Here is a 23,149-nt window from a genome sequence, read left to right on the forward strand (position 1 = left end):
CAGAAGGAAAAGTTTGTTGACCCTTTAACTCCCAAGATCTCATTAGTAATTCTCCTTACTGTCTGTTAAACAACTCTTATGATGCTAGTCTGGAGAATTTGTTATCGAATAGACAAAATAATCCTCTAAATTATTAATATTTATCTTCATTCTTATCACTTGTTTGCACGATGATGTATTGATATCGTAAGGAGAAATTCTTTCTTAGTCACTCATGAGTGAGTAAAAGGGTTAAGTTTGATAGCGAGCTGTAGGATATTGTATCGCCTGAAATCAGTATTTCAGGCAAAGGAGAACTACAACAGCTACCTCAAGGCAACAGGAGAATGAAATGGTTTGCCTCATGAGCAGAATCATCTTGCTACTTCAAAATGATTGGACACCTACGCTGCTCCTCTATTGTGATCGGTGAAAATGAACTGGTTCAAAATTGAACCATTATTGACGATGAATACGTACAAATTGGTCCCTCGAAGAAGAAGCACGACGCAATATGCAAACAGCTTCTCCTTAAGTTCCCCTGATCTCATTGTTGTTCACGCGATCCTCCAAAAAGTTCGAAGAGACAAGTAGCGGCTCAGAAACCTCTGGATTTTTCACAATCGAACTACTGTTTAACCCATGGACTTTCCCATGTTTCTCGTCGCTCGTTGCATCCCTCCAAAGAGCAATAGCTTGCCAATAAAAGAACCCATCGTTTCTTTTGATAAAACAGCGGTGAGAACGCGTTTATCTCTCACAAAAGTCGTTATTTTGGACGTCGAGTCAAATTTTTTGTGTGCTCTCTTCTAAGTAGTCTATCAATTACCGGGATGAGCATAACACAGGTATCAACGCTGGTGAACGTCGGAGCAGGGGATGAGGGGGGAGGTCTTGAGGAAAAATGAGCTGAGCGATGAGGTTTCCTTTCCCACTCCCCGAGTGTCTCCCTAAGTACTTCCGACAGTTTTGCACTAGTCAACCGATTTGTTTGGGCACGTCCAGATTGCGCTGTCCACAGGTCGCGTGATTTAATTACAATGTGCGTTTCATCCCTCATTGTGTCATGGCACGCCTGAACTTTATTGTGGATTATTTGCTCTCCCACGAATAGTTTTGATGTTTACACGCTGACAGCTAGCGAGAGTAACGTATGCAAAATGGCGGATATTGAATTAAATCTACGTGACCTTTGCTTCACTTTCGGATCATTGGTAACATTTGTCTGGCTGCTATACTGGTGCGGAACATATCGGTTTTCTGTTCTTAAAAATCTTGGTATACCTGGACCTGAGCCATGGCCATTCTTGGGAAGTATTCTCGAAGTGCACAAGTTTGGTGGTCTGCATGCCATGTTGTTGGAGAACATGAAGCGCTACGGAAAGATCTTTGCGGTGTGTTTGGGTCGATCGCCCACAATTGTTATCACTGAGCCAGAGGTCTTAAAAACAATTTTAGTAAAGGAATTTACCAGTTTCAGGAATCGATCGGACGAGGTTAAACCTCCTCCTCCTCTTAACTGTGGCCTTTTGGCAGCCAGGGACGAACAGTGGAAGCGAATTCGAAGCATTTTGTCACCATCGTACACAACTGGTAAAATGAAACAGATGATTCCACTTATGGACGATGCAGTGAATGTACTAATGATGAAGTTAGATGAAGTAGCTGACGCAGGTATGCAGTAAAATATATCTAACAACTTTGAAAATCCCTTCGTTGTTTGACCAAATTGCGTGACAAAGACAGAGTTACTTTGTGACTTCTACACGGGAATAATAATTTACATACGAAAGCAAACGGACCAAACGGGGTAAGAATTCCTATTAAAAGGAAGACAAAAAAAATTTGAGCAAATTTAATCAATTTCCCTGAAGAATACTTTTCTCGGCTAATATTTGACGATAAACTTTCTGCACTTTTCCTTTTCGATTGTTTGTTTCTAAGCATTTTAGTGTTTTGTTCTTTTGGTTAATTTATGTCGAGTACACTTTTTACCATAACAAAAACCTCTTTTATTTCACTTAATAAATGCACAGCTTATTATTAGTTTAGTCAACTTTGTGCGCTTAAAGTTGAAATTATTGGAAACGATTTCGCTTCGATTAAGATTAAGGACATGGACAACTTTTGATTGCGGGAATTCTGTTAAGCTTTAACTGTTGTTACTGTCTTGTTCTAGAAAAAAGTGTAGAAGTAGTGGAGTTGTTCAGCAAGTTAACTCTTGATGTCATCTTGTTAACTGCTTTTGGAATCAAAACTGACATTCAGACAGATCCACAGAACTCAGTGACAAAAGAGGCACGAAAGTTGTTCCGTAGGTTGTGGCTGACGCCTTATCTATCGATATTCCCCTGTAGTTCTTTACTGAGGCGAATAATAGCGTTTTTTCGGCAAGGTTTAGCGTTCTTCGTGGGCGCGGCAACAGAGATTTTCGAAGAGAGGAAAAAATATGCTACTGAGGGACGAAATGATCTGATACAGCTCCTGCTAACCGCTCACGATGAACCTGCAGCTCAGGGTGTCAGTAAACTGTCCGATGACGAGGTGATAGCTCAGTTGATTACGTTTTTATTGGCGGGTTATCAAACTTCCAGCAGCACACTGGCATTCACTGCATATCACCTCGCTATGGATTCTGATGTCCAAGAAAGACTTAGGTGTGAGGTAGAGATTGCCATTCAAACTTACCACGATTTGCCTTTGTACGATCTCGTCCACGAAATTGAGTATCTCGATTGCGTCATGAACGAATCTATGCGGCTTTGCCCACCCCTTCACATCTTTAATCGGAAATGCGAAGAAACATGCGCAATAAGTCCAGGCCTCACAATACCCGCCGGTATGGATGTTACCATACCGGTTTACGCGCTTCACCACGATCCCGAAGCGTGGCCCGATCCCAAAGTATATGACCCGGAGAGGTTCCGGGGACCCGCCAAGGAAGCGCGTCACCCGTTCCAATTCCTTCCGTTTGGCGCCGGTCCAAGGAACTGTATTGGAATGAAATATGCCATGATGGAAATCAAAGTCGCCTTGGTCAGGATTTTGAGGAAGTTTAAGTTTGTTCGAGCACCTGATACACAAGTACCATTAATTTTACATTCGGGCGTTACCCTCGGCCCGAGGGATGGGATACATTTACGGGTCAAGCGAGTTAAAAGTCTAATTTGAAATCAGGTGAAACGGAAAAGAAGTAGGAATGATGAGGAATGGAGAAAATTAACGCGGATTGCAAAAGATCTGAATTTCAGAAGTGATTATCATATAACTTCTTTCTATGATATCCACACATTCAGCAAACAGGTGTTGAGGAATACTTAAACTTATCAGGTAAAAAATGTCCCCTTGGTCCAACAAATAATCAGATCTTGGAAGTCAAACGTCAGGTTTAATTTCTCAAATTCCTGTTAGAATTTAATCTCGCACCCGGATCCTATCGTGTAACTTAAACCGCTCGGCCGTGGAAAGTCTGGGTATGAGCATTGTCAGAATCATCATGATGGCTCCTGAAATAATTTTATTTTCACCAGAATGAGGAGAAAGTCGAAGGATTTTGGAGTGCACATACACATTCATATTTTCCAAGTACTGGAATTGTTTTGAACAGGATTCTGTTGACTGGCAAGGCTCACATGTATTTATATCTGCAAAAAGACATTAAAAATTGAGAGTTATACTGGATAAAAAGTCAAGAAAGATAACGAAAAGAACTGATTTAACTGAATAAACAGAAGAGCCGTGCTGAGAAAAGGAGTATCTCTTTCAGGCATAGAAATAAAGCTAACTCGTTTCTAGTGCTCTCTCTCTCTCTTCTTTCTTAGTTCAAGTGCCAGGTGCAGTTAAAATAGGAGAATGCATAGTATGCCCAGACCTCACACTACCGACTCATGTTCTGCTCCTACTCGATTTGTTGTCACCAAATCACTTCTTTTGGTGCGTTGATAGCAACCATTCAAAATTCTAAGAAATTCAAATCGAGATTGGACGGCTATTGAGAGGGGAGAAGCCGACGAACGTTCGTGCAGGAACGCGCCATAAAACAGTCTAGGCGGCATGGAGAGGAGAGTGAAAACGAAGAAAGAAAAGCAGATCTATTTTCCTTGTATCTGTGTTAAACCAGAGTTGGTGGAGGGGACTACTCACTCTGGACACTTCCGAAACATCCAATATAATTATTGCCTGGAGATCGGATACTACGCTCTCAAATAATACTTGTGGCACGAGGTTCTTAGACAAAAGAGCAGTTACGGTTGTAAGCCAAACTCAAGTTATCTTTTCAGTACACTTTAAATCAGGCAAGCCTTACCATGCTATAATGTCCTCAGTCGCTTCAGTGATGATGATGACAGGAATTTTCAACTTGGTTTGCTTCGAATTCTTCTTGAAAGGCTGAAAGTGGTATTAACAGATTTGTATCTTAGACAATAAGTAGGAGAAGTAAAACAGTCCATAGATATTAACAGAATGAATGTTCCAGACGCGATAATTATGCAAATTCAAAAATCAAAATTGGGAATGACGTGATTCTTTCAACAACCCTTTTAATTCACGTGCAGTGTGAGCGCAATCCGGACATTTTATTTTACGCTCTGTGATTGATCTAAAAATCTCGCGCCACCATTTCAATCGATTGAATGCAGAAAAAAAACAAGTCGTGCCACGCAGAGTCACTTGCATTTACCCGCGCTTGAGGCTATTAAATTGTGTTCAGTTATACTACTGACTGCGAATATAAGAACATCATATATGTGTGCTGCGGATAAGGAAGTGACTACGAAAGCCATCTGCGCAGTAATGAACACTCTTAGAGCATTAGTAAAAATAAGGCCTGAAAAAAAAAGTGCGATCAGTCCTGTACGGAATTTGAACCCTTGACTCCTGTGATACCGATACCTTGGTTCTGTTGGGTCGTAATGATTTCTTTGGATTGTTGTCCATTAAACTTAAATGAATAGCGTTCATAGGATAGCAATACATGGCTAAATAACATTTCCTGTCCAAAGGTAATCAGTACTCTGCCTGCTTACCAAACTCATGGACATTCTCCTGAACATGTCTAAGAAACAAGATTTGCGTTCTTTTCGTCGGTTTTTAAGCCAATTGGGTTCGCTGTTCGCACTACGCATCGCCATCTCCCAGTTGTAGTCTCTCTCGCTTCTTAGATGAGCCTGTGAAGTAGGATACTTGATTTTTCCCAATTAAATTCAAAGACATAAAGATAGAATAGGTAGCAATAAATTCAAAGATAGAATAGATGGCAATTCTATCTTCAAGCTACTTTATGTTTCTTTGAAACTTGAATAATCTTAGAGAATTTGCTCTCACATAAAGGTATAATGCCTCTAAGCTGATATGTGTGCAAATAGATTCGTTTGCAGGTTTTAACGCGGACAACGTACGTTAGAGGAAGTTTCATGTCATTAACTTTTGAGATCTAGTGGGGTCAATTTCCCCGAACTTTAGAGAAGAGAGAGAATATTCATCCAACCGCCATGCTCAACGAAGAAAACTTGGGAAAAAAAAACGCGCAAACATCTACGATCTTCCAAACAGTGCTCTACATGTTACTCCACTGCGCCTTAATAACCCTTTGAACCTAATGGACTGAGATAAGATTTGAAAAAATTGAAGAAAGTAGAGGAGTTTATATGTGAACAGTCAATAATTACTTACTCGTTTTCTGGAGGAAAGAGTATTGATCCACTCTGTGTTTTCGGGCAAATCCTCTCTAGACTAGAGGTAAAATGCTTGCAGGTGATTAAGATAATTATTGGAAACATCTGGAAATAATCGTCCAACAAGCACTAATAGGACGTCAACAAAAATAGAGCGAGTGTTGAGTTGCATAGGCGGGCAAGTGAAAAATAACCATTTATAATATATTTTTTAAGTTGACTAAGGTATGTGAACCGCCGAGATGAATTTTAATAAAACGGACGGTTCTGGCATCAGTCTTAAATCTTATTCTTGATTAGCGAGTGTCATAAATTCATCGAGAAAAAATTTTGTTATCAAATTGAAATAAGTCTCTCTTACTTGAATCTTCGATTGAGATTATGAATTGATACCATACCCCGACCATTCGTAAATTTGATTTTTAACTCATCCTTACAATTTTCTGCATTTTTTCCCAAGGGTTAGCTGGTGTTCCTGGATTAATGAATCTCATTCTTTTTTGATCCACTACTGACAGTAAACGTTGGTCTCGGAAATTTCTCGGCGTACCGTACATATCCAGTGTATTCTGTGTGGGTTGAAAAAGAAGAAATTATGAACTTAGAAAATTTTATTTAACATATCCATCAGAAGATAGGCTCTTCATTCAATCCGGAAACAGCTAAACTCCACTTTACGTGAATGGTGAAGTACGCGCTGCTTTCTACCACAATACAAGGTTCAGCGTTTGAAATTCAATCTTTAACAACTGGTGGCTCTATTTTCGTCAATTGACTGGGCACATAATATTTATGCTAACGTAAGAATTAATGAGAGTAAATTAGGCATAGCATACCCTTTGCAATGTCCGCAGAAACTTAAATTCTTTCTTCAAATCTCTGATCCTAGACATGTTTCCCACAGCTCGCTACTAATTAGGGCCACTTAAATTATCTTTGCACTCACGCTGAAAACACGGAATTTGCGTCATTCCATCAAGTAAAAGACAATTATCACCATAGACTATAGGCAAAAGCAATTCTCTAGCGACGCCATAGGATGTAAGATACGTCATAATTGTACGAATGGAACCTAAGGAACTAGAAAAAAATAACGACAAGGTCAAGGACGAAGAAGATTTAAAAAACAGTAAATAAATTAACCACAGGTTAAGTAAATATTTCTGATGAATCAACCATGATCATGCTGTCTAAATGCCTAACACTGATTAAAATAATTTATTGACGGGACACTTTATATAATGAAAAATAATTCACGATTAGTTAAAGGCTGTTTTTTTTTTAACTCTCCCTGATTTGAATGGCTACCTTTAGCATTTAGTATGTTTCAGTATAACTAAGATGTATTTTTGAGGTAAAAAATTGGGACTGTTTATTATGAGGCAAACAACAATACGAAAAAACAAGCAGTATTTTCGACATCGAAAAGGATGAATAAATTACAAAATGAGATAAGTCGATAACTGACGTTTTCAAAGTCAAAACATATGCATGCATCGCGTGCAAGAGTTAATTTTCAGTTTGGATTGGGTGGTTTAGTAACCGTAGTAACCGTTGTTTTCATTTTATGAAGAAAAATATCAACTTTCCAAACATTCCAACGAAAATTAACAAATCGACAGTGGTCAAGCTTAGTACTTTTAGCGACAACAATATTCGTCATCACAGTGGTCAAAATGTTGTGGACTCACGCAAAAAATTATTTTTCACCCCAATACCGACGTCAAAATTTCCGAGTCATCCATATTTGAGAGCTGATAAAAGGCGTTGCGTGACACGTCGAAGCGAGCAGCTTTCAATCTAGTTGAAATAAACTCAGACCATAATTGAGTTATAGACCGAGACGAAACAACTCATTTGGGATATTGCAAAAACACTCGAAAACTGATCACATTCAACTATTCATAAAATAATACAAAGGCGAACAATCCACACGAAACTCTTGGTGTTAGAATCTCAACGGGGTGGCGGCTTTTACGACGGAAGGTTAAACGTTGGCCATTTCAGGGCTGACGGTTAACTTTTTTAACGACTAACGGTTAAAATTTGTCAATTTTTTCGCCTAATCGTCAAAGTTTTTGGCCGTATTAAGGCCAGCGACTTATCCCATTGAGACCCTCACAAAATGATCATTTTGTTTCATTTTTCCTGCAACGATTGCAATATTATAGGGAGCAAATCGATTATGACAAATAGTATCACGAGTTGAAACAATGCGAAACAAGGATCTTGTCTAAATGAGTGACCAAACCTAAACAACCAGTCTCCATGACAAAACACAAATTGGGCCGCTGAAATAAAATCTCATTCCTAAGTCATAAGCGAGAGTAAAAAAACGCCGAAAAATGCACAGAGCACGAATCACATTTAGACGAAAACATAGTATACATGCAAGACTTATTTTTCTGGTTGGGTGGGTTAGGGTGAGAGACCTTGCGCAACCGATGTTTTCAATGATTTTGATAAAAGAAAAAAAGAAGGCTGACTTTCAACAAGTCCGAAAGAAAAACACGTTTTTCTGTAGAAAAAAATGAAAAAATAAAAAAGGGTGTTAGAGACAGAGGCATCGGGGCTGTTGTAAAAATTAAAGGTAATTGCGTAGATACTGGTTGCAAAAAAATAGCTTTACAACTTGAGGAAATGAAGCAAACATCCCAAAGTATTGCCTTTAATTTACATCTTTTGACTAAATAAGACATCCTCTCTGATGCAACTAATATAACCTGGTTTGCCTTCAGGCAACAAACTGAACAAAACACAAATGTATAGGAAAACACCGCAGAGTTTAAGAAGAATGTTTCTCTTATTCCATAGCATCATTCGTTTTGAGAAAAATATGACCCTGGTTCACCCTGTAAGTCAAACCGTATCGCCAGCGCGTATACTATTTCCTTTCCTTGGTCGCGAGAATGAGAAATGGCGCCTGAGTACGTGGCAGAAGTTGGCCGGTGTCAACAACAACAAAAATCATAGATCTAGGACCTGTGAGCGCACACTGTTACTCGTAATGTACAATTCTAGTCCCCAGCTTCTGTTTTCCGCACACGAAGAACTCTGGGGTCGACCTGTCATGGCTGTCATAAGTCATAACAAAGTGATAAGCTCTTTTCATAAGCGGTGAGTCAAAAGCCTTGTTCTCTAAATGTATAATGGAGTTCGTTGGATTACCGTTACTACTCCTAAAGAGAACATGTAACAGGGAAGCCTTATTCTCTCCTGTCTTACGAGTACAGCTCAGTTATTTTGACCCCCCCCTCCCCCCCCCCCATCAAAAATTCCTTGAATCGCCCTTAAAACGCTGAATATTAGTCACTGAAATTTTCATCTCTTAAGTATTATAAGATAAAACGATTAGAGAATTTGGAAATTCACTGTTGTTGCTGCACGTGGCAAACATGTGGCCATCGGCTGTAACAACAAAGTCAAGAAGTCCAGATACAGTACGAAACTCCGACACGCATGCGCCATTGACGTCATACACCATCATCTTGCTGGAAAACTGGTGGTAAACTAGGACTTTGCAGCTTAAAGGGTCAGCGGCAATACGAAGAGGATGGCCCAAGCCTTCCTCGTTCCAAATAGGCTGTTTACCAAACTCATGGCTAAATTGACCCTGGGACTCGAAGACTTTCACGCATCCTTGGTTCTTCCTTTCATTTATGTCAGAAAACACGAGTTTGTCCTTCAAAAAGACGCCTTTTTGAGGATGAAACAGAAAGCCATTGTCATTTTCTTGCAATGGTAGCTCGAGCTTGCTTTCGTCGCCAAATATCTCAGGTGCCTCCAAGCTGTTTGTGTAATAAACTGCTATGATTTTCTTCCCTTCTCGTGAAGCGGTGTTGAATGCAGTGATATAGGCAGGCCCTTTGAGGTTCCCAATCACGCGCAAGTGCTCCCCAGAAATATCCATTTCCAAGAGACACCCACTTCCGGTTGACGGCGAGTATTCGGCCACTGCAAAAGTACTGCGTGATAAAAATGTCACGCCATACACCTCTAAGAACTTGCTTTGGTTTCCGTAGGGTTTAGCTACGTGCCGTAAGAAATCGCCTCTCGGATTAAAAATGTGAATACAGTTATTTCCTCTGTCTACGACAGCGCTGTGGCCACTTTCACTTACGGAGACAGCCCACGGACGGAATTTTTCAGTTAAAGGGCTCGGTGGAACGATATTTTTAATAACTTGTCCTGCTTTTCTCTTGCGCTCGCTCGAGGACCGCCGCCTTGATGACAGATGGCGCACAGGTATCGTCAAAGGAGAATTGAGCTGATCACTTCCTGTGGGACCTTTGCTCCTTCTACATTCCACTTTCCCAATCGGCTCCTCAAAACACCTCTCGTTGATTTTAAATGAAAGCTTGACCGAAGAACGTCGATTCTCCTCCATGAGGGCGCTCTTGCGTTCATTTACGGTTTGAAGGCTCGTTTGCAGTTGATCCATAAGCGCAGGATTATCCCTCACTTGTTTAAACTGGCCGTGATGTCGTCGCACTTCTTCCACGATGTGATGAGCCTCTAAAGAGAAGTCTGCCAATTGTTGCTGCTTCTCTCGTTTTTCTGCTTCGATAAATCGATCCACGTCTCTGTACAACTCTTTCTCTTTCGCCAGAACAACCTCGATCAGATCTTCGGCAGTTCGTCTGATCTCCTCCTTCACACGAACCTCCTGCTCTGATAATGACGAATGAATGGCATGTTCCATGTCTCGGATGGAAATTGACAAATCGTTTTTGTATTCCTGTGTGTATGTCAACAGTGCATCCATCTCGACGTGAGCTGGTTGTGATTGGGCATTAAACGCTCGATTGTTTGAAACCTCAACCGAAAAACCCCTGGTAGGAAAGCTCTCAATGCCGTCATCAGCTAAATGAAACTCGTGTTTGTCGATTGGGCACGTACAATTAACAGAAGCAGCAGTCGCATGACTGTTTTGCATATGAAAACAATGAGTGCACACAGTGTGTGAACACGGAAGGCAATTCAGTTCGCAAGCCGAGCCGCCACATTGAGAACATTCATACCTCGGAGAATTCATCTGTGTTGAGGATGAAAAGCTGTGCTAGAGTAAATAACGACTTCAAACAATCCAATCAAAGAACCGGACTGTGGTGTAATCTGTTTTGTCTTGTCTGAGTGAAATGAGTGTTATTTTAATTGTAATACCTAAATTTAGCTCGTCACGCATTCCAAAGCCGGTCATTATTGTCTTAACTCAGATGATTGGTCAGTTTAATTAATGACTTTAAAGTGGCCATTGATTAATTATTCGACTTTCTTTGAGATTCTTTGATCACTTCCTCAGTAACTGTGGTTTTAGGTGTGCGCCGTCGGTCAAGTTACATCAGGCGGCTCCGTTTCAGCGCATTACGATTTCATTTATTCCAAATTAATCAAGAAACAAGTTTCCATTGTTGTAATGAAACAGCTAGCAGACACCTCCCACAACATGTCTAGCAGGCGGCTCTGAGTGTTCTTTAGAGCGCTGAGAGGCAAGGCGCGAGAGAGTGGGATTTAAAAATCGTTTTTTCTAGACGCCGCTCCGCCCTCCTTTACATATCATCGCGAGTGCAAGAAAACCACAAGCGACGCTTCCGTGCACACCTTACCGGCACATAGACAAAGGCTTTTTCATGGACTCTCTTTTTCCGGTTGTTGCAATTTTTTCAACTAGAAATAAAAAAGAAAACAAAATGCTAACAAATAAAACAAAAAGAAAAAAAAAATGGCAGAGGAACTGATTAGCATGAAGAGACGTCTGCACGCCAAAAGAGATAAGTATGTGCACGAAAAACGTTGCAGCATAACTTTTTTAAATAAAACGTCACGGTTTTTCGATCTGACTGACCGACACATCTTTCATGACAAAAGTTTTCTACGAAGCAGACGCTTCATACAAGATCGTGATTTTTTTTTATGGCATCATTTGGAGCATGGTAACCGGCTCCAAGTCGGCTTACTTCTCAGAAGGAATAAGTCAGATTTCCGTTCAATCTTATCTTCTTATGGATTATCTTATCCAAAATATCCGCAATACGTGGTATCACTCACTAGCAATAAAAACCGCGGACGACCACCACTTTGAAATTTGGTCAGCGGGTTACACGAGAAGGCGGTATTGGTGTTCTTTTCAACAACTTGCAGACTATGAAGTATGTATGTGACAGGGGCGTGGCAAGGATTTTTCCAAAAGGGGAAGGGAGTGGTAAACTGTGCCACACCTAAATTACCTACCCGTTTGACAATTCGATATCTACACGATTTTTTTAGACGTGATCTTTCTTCGTGTCGTGTACTTTCATTGGATTCGGTCTTCGCCACCTGAGTTATGAGGTTTGCGTTTTGTCGAATTTTGTCCATGGGAGCACACAATGCTCCAAAACTTCTCCGTGTCTAGGTCTCAATGCAGAGGTTTCAGAGGGTTCAAAACAGCAAGTTTTTGAGCTGCGATCTGCGGATTTCGCTAAGGAAGAACAAAGTGGTCATAACTTGATCTTTGTCGCGTTCTGAACGCAAAACCATGTTCGTACTCAGGAGGTACACGCACAGCTGGATGGTCATTCGGCAAAGTTATATTGTAGTTTCCCGCCGTCTTTCTTTCATACCGCCATAAATAAATACCATCAGGGCCTAAACAACATGAACTTATCCTGTAACTGCTGAACAGCAGTTGAGAGTTCCCGCCCGTGATCCCATGATGCAAGGTGGAGAGCGATCGGTAGGCGATAGCCTATGAGATAAGGCGAGTAAGGAAGCTGGGTTGGAGCCTTCTTCAGTCCGAAGGCGGGAGTGAAATGCTTACTTGCAGGCATGCGATGATCATCAATAACCAGTTCATCGCAATTAAGGGCACGATGAGATTCTTTAATGCACTAAATATTAGTGCCAGATCCCTTGTAGACTCAGACTTTCTCGCGGGCAAAGAAACCGCTTTGTGGCAGCACTAATAATGAGCACTTGACCGCATTCTTCAACTGCATTTTAATACATAATTCTATCATTACTGTAACTCATTGGACGTGTACAATTTTGAGTATGCAGCTCATTTGAGTAGAAGCAAAATTATATCATATGCTTCTGATAAGACTCCTTAAAGGCAAGTAAAAATTTAAATACTGATCTATAAATTGAATTGTACTTCAATACGTTTTCCTCCGTAAATGATAAAGGAAAAAATCCACCGCTCATAAATCGACAGGAAGATTTCAAATTAATATTACATTTAACTACCGCATTGTACCTATCTTCGTTACTACAAAAAATTATTCTCTGAGCATGCACTGAAACACAACCAATGTTGTTTCCAGCAACTAATAGGAGATTTTTCATAAATATGTCATCTCGTTTAATAGGGTTTTAAATTAACACATTAAATAGCTGAAATGTCAACTATCAGAATCTGATCTTATACTACGGTGAACATTCAACAGAATTACATATAATAGCGTCCTCGAAATGAAAAGATAAAACAGCAAGTAAACATTTCATGTACATGTACAAAATACATTCCGAAGGAGGAAGCAAATACGACAATAGTAATTTTGTTAAACTGGATGCTACAAGGTTCATCTCAGTTAATTGAAAATTAAAACTAGATTTGGATCAAAGTATATTCCATGACATTTGTTAAGTAAAACCTCCCTGATACATTGTATCAAGAAAAGATCAACCCTTTGCACCCTGAGATCAGTATGCATATTCTCCATACTGTTTTCTATGTATTTCCTTTGGTGCTGACAAGGAGAATTTCTTTACGAACTAAGTGCTTCTTACGTTGGTAATAATTTGCTTTATTCTTGTGCCTTAACCATCGATTCAGGGGATAATATTAAAAGCGGGGGGGGGGGGGAATTAGACGCAAATTACTATTGTTATGGGTCAAAGGGTTGACCGGATTAATTTTATCATGATTGCCATATTACTGATTACCCTTGGAGTCTTACATCTTGAAAATTTATTACCTGTGGCAAATCACTACAAGATAGACAGGAAAAAGGGAAGGCAAAATTTGTACGTTCTAATGCCGGGCTGCTCAATAGGAATTCTTGAGTAAGCGCCCGATTGCAGATTGCAGTACTAAAAACAAACATCCTTAATAATCCAGGCCAGGAAAATTCCAAGTAAACACCTTTTGAAAAAAGAAGAAACAAAAAATAAAAAAAGCAAGTGACTTAAATTGACAATCTGTGGCACCACACACCCTTGTACACGTCATCAGGAGCCCCTCACGGCGTCATAAAAAGCGAACCCCCTTCTCGAACAGATTCTTACTTTGGGTATTTCAGTACACGTCATACAAAGCGAACAGATTCTTATTTTGGGTATTTCATTCCATTTGAATTTTAAAGGTTATCATTTTTAAAGATGCAAAGATTGCTCTAAAGTCTGTACCCACTGTCAATAGCCCTATAAGTACAGCATTTAAACTTCAGAAGTTGTTGAACCATTCCTGTTGTGGACTCCATTTTTTTCACCTCCGCCATAACCGATTTCCACCGAAGATATGAGCGGAGTTTCCTCGTCCTGCCTTGTGTTTTGTATTGCTCCAGTACGCTTCGCTTTCCTATTTGCTGCATCCAGTTCAAGGCGAGAGTACTTTTCTTTAAACAGAAGTAAAAGAGGAATACATCCAGCGCAAATGCCCACCATACACCAATTCATCCACAAGGTTCCTAAATGGAAGATTCAGGTAGAGAATTCAGTCTTCATATCGAAAATCAGTTCCAAGAAGGTCTTCAGAGCACAACAGACTCATCTAAATGTAAACTTAACTGAATTGCGCAAGCGCAGTACCGCGTCGAGATCGCGTCACTGACGCTTTCTTCCAATAGTTTGTGATACAAAAGGCGCGCCAGGTCGCACTTAATAAAGCAAGCGCAAATGTAACACCTCGTAGATCACGTATTCACGGGTCACATATATTTCAGGGGGCATATCACGCCTCACGCTGGTTCATCAATTTACGAATCACTCTAATCTTTCTGTAAATTTCACACGTCACATATCAATTTGTGGCCTTCATCATGCGTCACGTATAACCCTTTTCCACCCTCTCTAAAGTCATTGATATTTCTTTACTTTGCCATGTTATTGGCCTATTGCGCCATCCTCTCAACCAACCAGATGCAAAATTAAACCTCTTTATTATGTAATTCGCGTTTATAATGGTTTAGAAAGTTGGGGTTTTTTTTTTTAACTCGTACCCTAAGTTCGTACTGGTGCATTATGACAATAATGCGACTGGCCAGCATGAATTTGGTTGTACGCCACTAAATACGATGTAAAAATTACTGTAGTGTAAATAGTCATCTCACCTATTCCGGGAATCATCAATGCAGCCAAAAACAGCAAGCAGAATAAATGATTAGAGGTAGTCACCACAGCCATAGGAATTCCCTCCGCAATAGGATACGTTGTTTCAATCGTGAGCTCATAAAACAGCGGGATGGAACCATTGATAAAGCAGCCGCCAAGGATTGCGGAGATGTACAGCCACACTGAAGGAAAATGAATTAGCATTTAAACGAGGAAGAATTTCGTTGTGAGAAGTGTACATCATATATCATCGTTTATGTGTCGCTTGTCGCGCAGAAAACTAGTGTATGGCCTAACACACCAACGAGTTCTCCGTCCTTTACATAAGGGTGGCGTTTTGAGCGTTAGCGCTTCGTCAGCGCCTTCGTCTTTCGCTCCGACAAAGGGCTAACGCTCGAAAAGTCAGCTTTTGGTGGCCAATTCACGTTGTCAACTCAGTCGATAAAACCAACTTATCACCGTCACTTAGTTGGTGGAGCAACGGACTGTCAAATCTGAATGCCTGAAGCTCCTACCACGCCCAACCATTCTTGCCCTACTATTTGAACCCAGAGATAAAATATATATCTTATTAACCTCGTTTTTTCGAGCAGAAAAAAACGAGGTTTCGTTATTAACAGTATACACGAGCACGTGCAATCCTTGTACACGACGCGAATAATCAACTTTGCGCACCTATTGAAAATGGAATAAATCTTTGACAGAGAAGTGAAAACCACAAAAACGAGCCAGTAGAACCCAGGAACAGGAAGATAAGGAATAACTTCATGTGCCCGGTAAACACATCAGCAAACCTAGAAAAAGGAAATTTTTACATTACTAAATAACAAATATTGAACCTATGATACATTTTTTAGGTTATAACAATTTTTATCTTTTACCTAATGATAAACTGTGAGCACTCCCTTGTCTAGATACAATGGGCATCAGAGTTTCTGTTGTTATTTTTTGCATTTCTGCTTCGGACAGAGGACGTAAAAAGAGATAGAAAAGAAAAAAAATCCCGAGACCAGGTAGAACATGATTCAAATAGTTTTTACCCAAACTGCGAGCTGGCAAAAGTCTTTCAAGTGTATTGCTAACATATTTCAAGGAATACTTTGAGAGCTTATGGATCTCACCCTGTATCAATTTATACACAGAAAAAAAAAGATTTTGGGGGAGGGGGGGATTACGTTTAAAGATGATGATTGTGAAGGACTGCATTCGTTTACTCTTGTTTTTCCCTATCTTTCATCATGGTAGAAAACACAAAAAGAAAAAACAAACCCTGATCACAGAATACTCTTTGAGAGATAGGGGAGTATTCTAGCCTCAATCACTTTCCTATATATCTTTCACCTGTGCCTAACCCTCCCCTCCCGTCATAAAAACAAATTTCAAGTCACTCATTCCTTCTCAGCCATGTAATTCTATGTTGCATGCAACCTATACCAATAATCCAACCCCTCCTCCCTTTAATACCTTGCCATGATGAATCCAAAGACACAACCTGTGATGTTGGCATAGAAACCGATCCAACCAGCTGTATCCTTAAAATAAATCAAATATCAAATGTTCTCTCTTGCTTGAGTTTATTTATACATTATTCACTAATTTGATGATTGAGTCTTCTCAAGGGGATAAGCAGTGGATGTGCTCAGAGAAGGACACAAAAAATATTACAATTTAGCAAATCTTAAATTATCAGATAAATAACATGCTAACACTGATCAGTAAGAGTCATTTTTGAATTTACACAGCAAAAAGTTTTTTGAGGGAAGCTTTCACCCTTAACTCCCAGATCAAATTTGTAATTCTCCTTACTGTCAACCATACAATTCTAACAATATTAGTTCAGAGAATTTAGTATTGGATCCACTAATTATCTCCGAATTGATACTTTTCTTAATTCTCATCACTTATCTGGTTGATATTGTATTGTCTTTTTAAGGAGAAATTCTCTCTTGGTCACTCATGGGAGTTAAAGGGTTAATACCAGAATGGAAGGGAGGCATACAGCTGTTTTATGAAAGGTTGAAGGAAATAAGGTGAACACAACCATGTCAAAAGGTTATCTGGTGATCAGTGAATAATTATGATAAGTCATATAAATCAATTAATTCACCAACCCATGATGCCTTGTCCTTAAAGTGACATTTTTTCAGATTTCCCTGAAATCTGAGGTCAAGGAACTGTGACCTGAGTACCACCACAGTACCTTTCAGAGTTGTCACATGTACTGTGACATTTTTGTGTTCTACCACAACAACCTACCTTGAAACAGCTGGTGATCAAGCAAACTGATAAAGGTGACAGGTTTGAAACAGAAATTAAATATTGATCAAAATAAGTTAGAATAGGCAGCCGCTGGAGTAAGCTAAGCTTACAAAAGAGAAAGCTCTTTAATGAGTAGCAAGAAAGATAATTACTTGTTTTAAGTTGAATGCCAAGAGATTCACTGCCAACACTCCTCCCCATCCACTGAAAACACCTGGAGGAAAAATATTATCAATAAGAACTTAAGCATGTAGAGGAAACTTGTCATTTGCATTTTGTGTCTCTTTCTTACAGTACCTGTACCATTCTGAATTCACTGATAAACAGGACTTTACACTTGAGAGCCAATATAATGGATTTAACCTTTCTGCAAGTAGCCCTTCTTTTCTAATTTAATCTGCTGTCAAGTGGGCAAAACCAAAAGAGCCAACAACAATTTAAATAAAGGACAGGAAATTTTCTTTCCTGAGGTGAATTTTACAGGAAAATATAACACTATACTACGTTTCCTTCTGTGAAACTCCCTTTGCATGGTCTTGCTGAGATATACAACTCTCTTTCAGTCACAAATGATATGAGTATGATGGACTGTTCGTAATGCTGTGTTTCACAAATATACCTGTTGTTGCTCCATAAAGAATGTTTAAATTCCAGAACTGGCAATTTCTTCAAAAATAACAACAAAAGCAATAGGGTCAGCATAGCCTAACATTTACAAATCTTCAAACAATTTTTCCGACTCTCTCTGAGTACTCAATTTGATTTCATGTTATAAATGTTTGCAGGTAAAGTAAGATAAGGTAAGGTAAACTATACAGGGTGGCCACAGGGTGGCCCATTCAGATTCATCCAGAGGGTCCTGGTAATTCTTAGAGAGGCTCAGTGACAACAAAAAAACAATGTCAAATACTGAGATATCTTTAAAAAAAAGTTAAGACTCACTTGATGAGTCTTTTTCCACCTTCTACATAGTCAACTTTTTTCTTGGCAGCAGAAAAACTGGGTGGCCTGGGAGGCTTTGCTGGGAAGTACACCAAGACACATAGAAACAAGAAGGCCACCAATCCAAACTCTGTGGAATTCAGAAGAGATGGTTAGGCATTTTATTACTCAAACTTATCAGGTAGAAGTTGTTACCTTGATCTAAAACCAAATTCTTGTAACTTGCTTATGAGGAAATGTGTAGCAGCTAGAAGAGAGAATTAACAATCAGATCTTTGGAGTTAAAGGATTAGAAACCTGAGATAAAAAGGTAAAATCATCCAGGAGAACTTAAATCAATTCTCCTAACCCAGTTGCTTCATATCACAGCAGACAGATTGATTTTATACCATTGTTCAGGACAACAAACAAATTCAGAAAGGTCCTGGTTGCCAAAGGGCTACACAAAGTTATGTTGCACCTAAACTTTTGCAAAATTTCACAATCTTTGTTTACTAACCAATGTACATATAAAGCATGATATGCCACCTCGCAGTAGACACAGCGTCTTCCCAAGACATCTCTGTGTGGTAAGTGAACAACAAAATTATATTACTTATTATTGTCTAATAGCTAAATAAAGATGTTAATTATTAACACATTTAACAAAATATCTTCTGCCTGATTGGTCAATTATGAATGTATTGGGAGGAGTGGAGATGGTGCAGTGGTGAGAGCGCTTGCCTCTCACTGCTGTGGTCCAGGTTTGATTCCCAGACCTGGCATCACATGTGGGTTGGGGTTGTTATTGGTTCTCAATGTTACTCTGAGGGTTTTTTCTTGGTCCTCCCATTTTCCTTCCTCCACAAAAACTAGCATTCCAATTTGATCTGGAAACAGTGGTTAGAAAGAGCCACCTTGTGGAATAACCACTGCTAAATTATTATGATTACTATGCATAAATTTACTATAATAGAGTACACTATGGGATTTGGTCAGAATTAAAGCTTTCAAAGATCAGTTCACAATGCTATGACTTGTCCAATGAACGAACTTTCAAACTTCACTTGTTTGCATAGGAAATGCCCTCACTTCCTTGCAATATCCTATACATGAGAGCATTACCAACCTTAGTTCTTCATCATCATTAGTCTTAAAACTGTAGTGCATCATTATTGCAAACAGATAGATGTCTACTAATAATTATTAATACCAAATGGAAGTAAAATGACAAAGAGAACTTAACTGTTTGTGCTATTATTTCCCAAGTAAACACTGTCCTTGTGAGAGTTATTGTAAATATCTGCATTAGGCAAGGGAGGATCTGCAACTTCTGTGGGATTGAGAACAAAAGGCCCTACTCCAAATGATATTGATATTCCAACATAACTCATTAATGATGAGATTGCTGTTGCTGTTGCTCTCTGATTAGGGGGGAACCATGTAGAGGACACCAAGGGTGGAGCACCCATGGCAACTGGTGCAGCAAGGTCATTAAAAAATTGACCCGTGTGTATTAGCCTATTGAAAATTGAAAAAAATGAATTGCTTTACAGGTATTAAAAATCTGATAACAAAGAAAGAATTCCAAGTCTTTGATAAGATCAGCAAATATTTTAACCAGTTACAATAGCATTGGACATACCATGTTGCTGGTTTGGGTTTTGATGTGATACACCTAATCCCTGTTCCTACAAACATCAGTGCAACTGTTACTAGAACTGAGATCCTTAAACCTACAACAGAATCACATCATTCAACAATTTTCAATCATTATTAAACAATACCCCTGAACAAAAAATGCAGATGGGAAGAGACACACCCCCCCTCCCCCCAAACCAAAAGATTGCATTACACAATGTTTGTCATCAGCAGCTTTTTTGCTAACCTTTGCCACATCATTTACACAATTACCAACTTGTGCCTTACAGAAGGCTAAATTTAACATTCTACTTTCAATTTCTCTCTCAGCCAATATCACGGCATGTCTCCGCCGAAGTCGAACCACAACGCAGTATTAATAAGATCAACCTTTCCCTACTGTTCTACAAATTGCTTGTTAATCCGGGCGGAATATGACGTAATGGATTACAGTACAATAACAACATAAGCTCCAAAATGTCTAAATAATACATGACACACAAGAAGGCATGAGACAATCTAATCGCTTTTCATGCATCTGGTGCTGTATTCATAAAATCACTCCATGCGAAACAAACACACGTGTACGAGCCGTAGGTGTGCATTTGAATGGATGCGTGCAAAAGCATGTTTTATCCAACCATCGAAGCATGATTTTGTGACGAGAAAAATAATAAAATCGCACACCTTTGACATCCAAAAGCCATGAAAAGAGTGCGAAGGACACAATATAAGCGATCGGCCCCCAGTTCTCGAGGAGCGCGATCGTTCCATCGCTCCAGCCAAAAACATCTTCAGCGGATCCCGCTATAGGACCCCACGTGTTCCAAGCCGCTGCCTGCACTCCAGCGATCAAAGAGAATACGATCAAGATGTACCATCTCCTTCTGTACACGGAGCAGGAGTCTGTGACGGAGTCCTTATCTTTTTTTAAGAGAAAACTCCGACTCACCGACAGAACCTTATCGGCCATGCTCGTTTGTTTATGATTGAAATGCGAGTCTCGCTTATTATAGCAGTGGGCTGTCCGATTGGCTTTTTGTCGATTCCATTGAGGGTGGGGGAGGGGATACACGGGAAATGTGCAACCAGAGGAAAATCAATTTCGACGTCAACGGAAACAATGATTTAGAGTTCGTGAGCAGAATTCTAATCAATTTACACGGATAAAGGAAACGATGGTTTAAAACAAAAATTATCGTGACGAATTGGCGAATTATTGATCATCTCAAGGTAACTGAGAAAAAGCAATTGCGACAACCGCCAGACCCGGTCTCAGATATTATGTCCTGACACCGTTAACTTATCAGGCCGATTAAAATATTATGGAATATCCAAAATCATTTACCGGTATCAAGATTTTTATGTTGGCTAGTATATTAACCCAAGGTTTTCCTGTTGGCTTGGCTGCCCCATACAATTCAAGTTCCAGAAGGCTGCAGGAAAGTGAAGGTAAAAAAAAATTAACAATGACGGAAAAGTGAACTATTCTGTATTTATTGTAGAGGGAAGTTTTAAATGATATATAATCATTAAAATAGTGAAGTTTTTTTTTATCAAATCCTCAGTCCCCAAACTTTTTTCACTCTTTGTCCCTTAAGACTGATTAGCATCTAATTTCTCTCCACAATATCACCCCCAAATCAAACTTTAAGGTCACAAGAATTAGGGAAGTGATCACCAATTCAAGAAATTCTTGATTCTTCAACAGATTCTCCTTGTCAGCTCTTTAGGAAATGTATAGAGAACAGAATGAAAAATATTCATAAAAATTATTTACATGGTGGAAAGTGAGTGTGACAACTCAAGGTAAAGGAGAATCCAGATTCTACCTCTCACTCTTGCCTCTCTGTTGTCACCTTGTCCCTTCGTCAATTTTTGTACCCTAATATCACAAAAAGTCAAATTTCCTTTACCTTTGAAATCCCACCCATGCCAATACCTTATCACTCTGACCTCAACTCTCTCCATGTCTCTTTCCCTCCTCTCTGACAGAAGAAAACTCAATGAATGCAAAAGGTTGTCATGATCAAGATGGGCTGTGGACAACTGAGATGGAAAGGAATCTACACATATCTTAACAATTTCTGAACCTAAGATTGTCCACTCTGTAATGGTGTAGATTGCTGCCCATTTAATGTCAAAAATGGCTGCAAAATCATTGTGTAATGGAAGATGACTAAATGTCAGCAGAGAAATGAGTGGTTGATGGTCCTGTTATTTATGAAAAGTATTCATTGTTTAAGGGCAACGTTAACTCCCATGGGTGACCAAGACAGAATTTCTCCTTACAATATCAAGATGATACCATAAGAAAAAATGATGGGAACAAAGAAATATATCAATTTGGGGGATATTGGTTGATCCAATACCTACTTCTCTGAACCAACATCAAGGGATTTGTATGGCAGACAGTAAGGAGAATTAATAAATAAATGAGATACTGAGAGCAAAAGGGTCAAACAAGGGTTGAAAGCTCAAAGTAGGGTACCTTGTCTGCTTGACTGAGATTAGACACCATGCCACTTTTAGGGACACTGAACATTCAATTATTTTGAGAGTATACCATTTTCTTGCAAAAGCAAAAATTATGCTTGAAGGATTATCCTTTGTTAACCCAGAATAACGATCTTGGTTACTCACGTAAGGTAATTAAAATCCCTGATCACATAACTTCCGGAGATGCAACATATTTTTCGAAAGACAGTCCATCAAAACTTTATTCCTACACCAAAACTTCCAAAAATTTCCAGCAAACAGTTAAGAGCCACAGTGATGCATCCTTAAATGTACATTTTATACATTTTGCCAAGACGCCTTGTTGGTAATTACAGAAACACGTTTAAATCCATCATGAGTCAAATTTTTTCCATGCCCATCACAATTTAGACTTAAGGATGTCATGCTAATCAACTTTCAGAGTATATATCCGTTCATTGAAAACAACCCAAATCAATCGTAAAGTTCAAGATGAACAGGTTGTGTACATTCCAATCCAAGCTTTTCCAAGACGCAGGCATCAAATTTCTTCTGCGTCGCCCGGCAATAACCAAATTCCTGGTTATTATAGTCAAGGCAAGTCCAATGCTTGGTGAAGACGTCGTTGCAATGTTCCTTAAGCTTCTTAAAGTAATCTAGGGCACATTTCGTTGCTTGCTTTCCTTCGTCCAAGCACTTACGTGGGTCTTTGTGGCCATATCGGCAACCCATGAAGGTCTTGAAGTCCTTGTCACAGTACTGCCCAAGATGATGCGCACCTCCCATCAAAACGGCGGAAGTTACTTCTACTTCTTCGACCTCTAGGTCTTTGAATTGTATGTCTTTAACTCCGGTAGCCATTTCTGCAAAGAACACGCACACAC

At 39.5% G+C, this 23,149-nt stretch overlaps 5 protein-coding genes across 6 annotated transcripts; 1 reads left to right on the forward strand and 4 right to left on the reverse strand.

The window, feature by feature from the left end:
• The first annotated feature begins 639 nt into the window (after positions 1 to 639).
• Positions 640 to 3,775, forward strand: LOC113672445 (cytochrome P450 3A2). The gene is made up of 2 exons (XM_027188725.2): positions 640 to 1,653; positions 2,159 to 3,775. Exons 1-2 carry the CDS (start codon positions 1,140 to 1,142, stop codon positions 3,148 to 3,150), a joined length of 1,506 nt encoding a protein of 501 aa, XP_027044526.2. The 5' UTR covers positions 640 to 1,139; the 3' UTR covers positions 3,151 to 3,775.
• Positions 3,483 to 6,737, reverse strand: LOC113672448 (uncharacterized). Of its 2 annotated transcripts, none has more exons than XM_027188728.2 (6): positions 6,491 to 6,737; positions 6,092 to 6,223; positions 5,653 to 5,712; positions 5,007 to 5,147; positions 4,286 to 4,368; positions 3,483 to 3,623 (listed from the first exon to the last, which is right to left on the reverse strand). In XM_027188728.2, coding segments are annotated over exons 1-6 (474 nt in total). In that variant the 5' UTR covers positions 6,548 to 6,737; the 3' UTR covers positions 3,483 to 3,622. The 2 variants fall into 2 exon arrangements, with proteins under 2 accessions (XP_027044529.2, XP_089037413.1); XM_089181287.1 differs by having other exon boundaries at positions 6,601 to 6,720.
• A 1,569-nt stretch (positions 6,738 to 8,306) lies between these two features.
• LOC113672465 (uncharacterized) lies at positions 8,307 to 11,488 on the reverse strand. Its single transcript, XM_089181285.1, has one exon. It carries the CDS (start codon positions 10,687 to 10,689, stop codon positions 8,983 to 8,985), a length of 1,707 nt encoding a protein of 568 aa, XP_089037411.1. The 5' UTR covers positions 10,690 to 11,488; the 3' UTR covers positions 8,307 to 8,982.
• A 1,129-nt stretch (positions 11,489 to 12,617) lies between these two features.
• LOC113672425 (solute carrier family 49 member 4) lies at positions 12,618 to 20,845 on the reverse strand. The gene is made up of 11 exons (XM_027188704.2): positions 20,475 to 20,845; positions 19,792 to 19,882; positions 19,393 to 19,667; positions 18,667 to 18,729; positions 18,168 to 18,297; positions 17,845 to 17,891; positions 17,378 to 17,439; positions 16,431 to 16,498; positions 15,642 to 15,760; positions 14,966 to 15,148; positions 12,618 to 14,323 (listed from the first exon to the last, which is right to left on the reverse strand). The coding sequence occupies exons 1-11, from the start codon at positions 20,758 to 20,760 to the stop codon at positions 14,073 to 14,075; spliced, it is 1,575 nt and encodes a 524-aa protein (XP_027044505.2). The 5' UTR covers positions 20,761 to 20,845; the 3' UTR covers positions 12,618 to 14,072.
• A 1,634-nt stretch (positions 20,846 to 22,479) lies between these two features.
• On the reverse strand, positions 22,480 to 23,126 carry LOC113672427 (NADH dehydrogenase [ubiquinone] 1 alpha subcomplex subunit 8). The gene has a single exon (XM_027188706.2). It carries the CDS (start codon positions 23,124 to 23,126, stop codon positions 22,740 to 22,742), a length of 387 nt encoding a protein of 128 aa, XP_027044507.1. The 3' UTR covers positions 22,480 to 22,739.
• Between the last annotated feature and the right edge of the window lie 23 nt (positions 23,127 to 23,149).

This window comes from Pocillopora damicornis, chromosome 9 (genome assembly GCF_964200805.1).
Source record: "Pocillopora damicornis chromosome 9, jaPocDami1.2, whole genome shotgun sequence".
NCBI lineage: Eukaryota > Metazoa > Cnidaria > Anthozoa > Scleractinia > Pocilloporidae > Pocillopora > Pocillopora damicornis.

Bases quoted from the DNA above. Each gene is read 5' to 3' on its own strand.
- LOC113672425 (XM_027188704.2), bottom strand. From the start codon at position 20,760: ATGGCCGATAAGGTTCTGTCGGTGAGTCGGAGTTTTCTCTTAAAAAAA. The intron at 19,668-19,791 runs GTATGTCCAATG...AATTTTCAATAG, and splicing joins AAACCCAAACCAGCAACATG to GCTAATACACACGGGTCAAT. The intron at 18,298-18,666 runs GTTAGTAAACAA...TGAATTCCACAG, and splicing joins CATGCTTTATATGTACATTG to AGTTTGGATTGGTGGCCTTC.
- LOC113672445 (XM_027188725.2), top strand. From the start codon at position 1,140: ATGGCGGATATTGAATTAAATCTACGTGACCTTTGCTTCACTTTCGGA. The intron at 1,654-2,158 runs GTATGCAGTAAA...GTCTTGTTCTAG, and splicing joins AGATGAAGTAGCTGACGCAG to AAAAAAGTGTAGAAGTAGTG.
- LOC113672427 (XM_027188706.2), bottom strand. From the start codon at position 23,126: ATGGCTACCGGAGTTAAAGACATACAATTCAAAGACCTAGAGGTCGAA.
- LOC113672448 (XM_027188728.2), bottom strand. From the start codon at position 6,547: ATGTCTAGGATCAGAGATTTGAAGAAAGAATTTAAGTTTCTGCGGACA. The intron at 6,224-6,490 runs GTATGCTATGCC...CAACCCACACAG, and splicing joins TTCTGCGGACATTGCAAAGG to AATACACTGGATATGTACGG. The intron at 5,148-5,652 runs GTAAGTAATTAT...CCTACTTCACAG, and splicing joins CTCTTTCCTCCAGAAAACGA to GCTCATCTAAGAAGCGAGAG.
- LOC113672465 (XM_089181285.1), bottom strand. From the start codon at position 10,689: ATGAATTCTCCGAGGTATGAATGTTCTCAATGTGGCGGCTCGGCTTGC.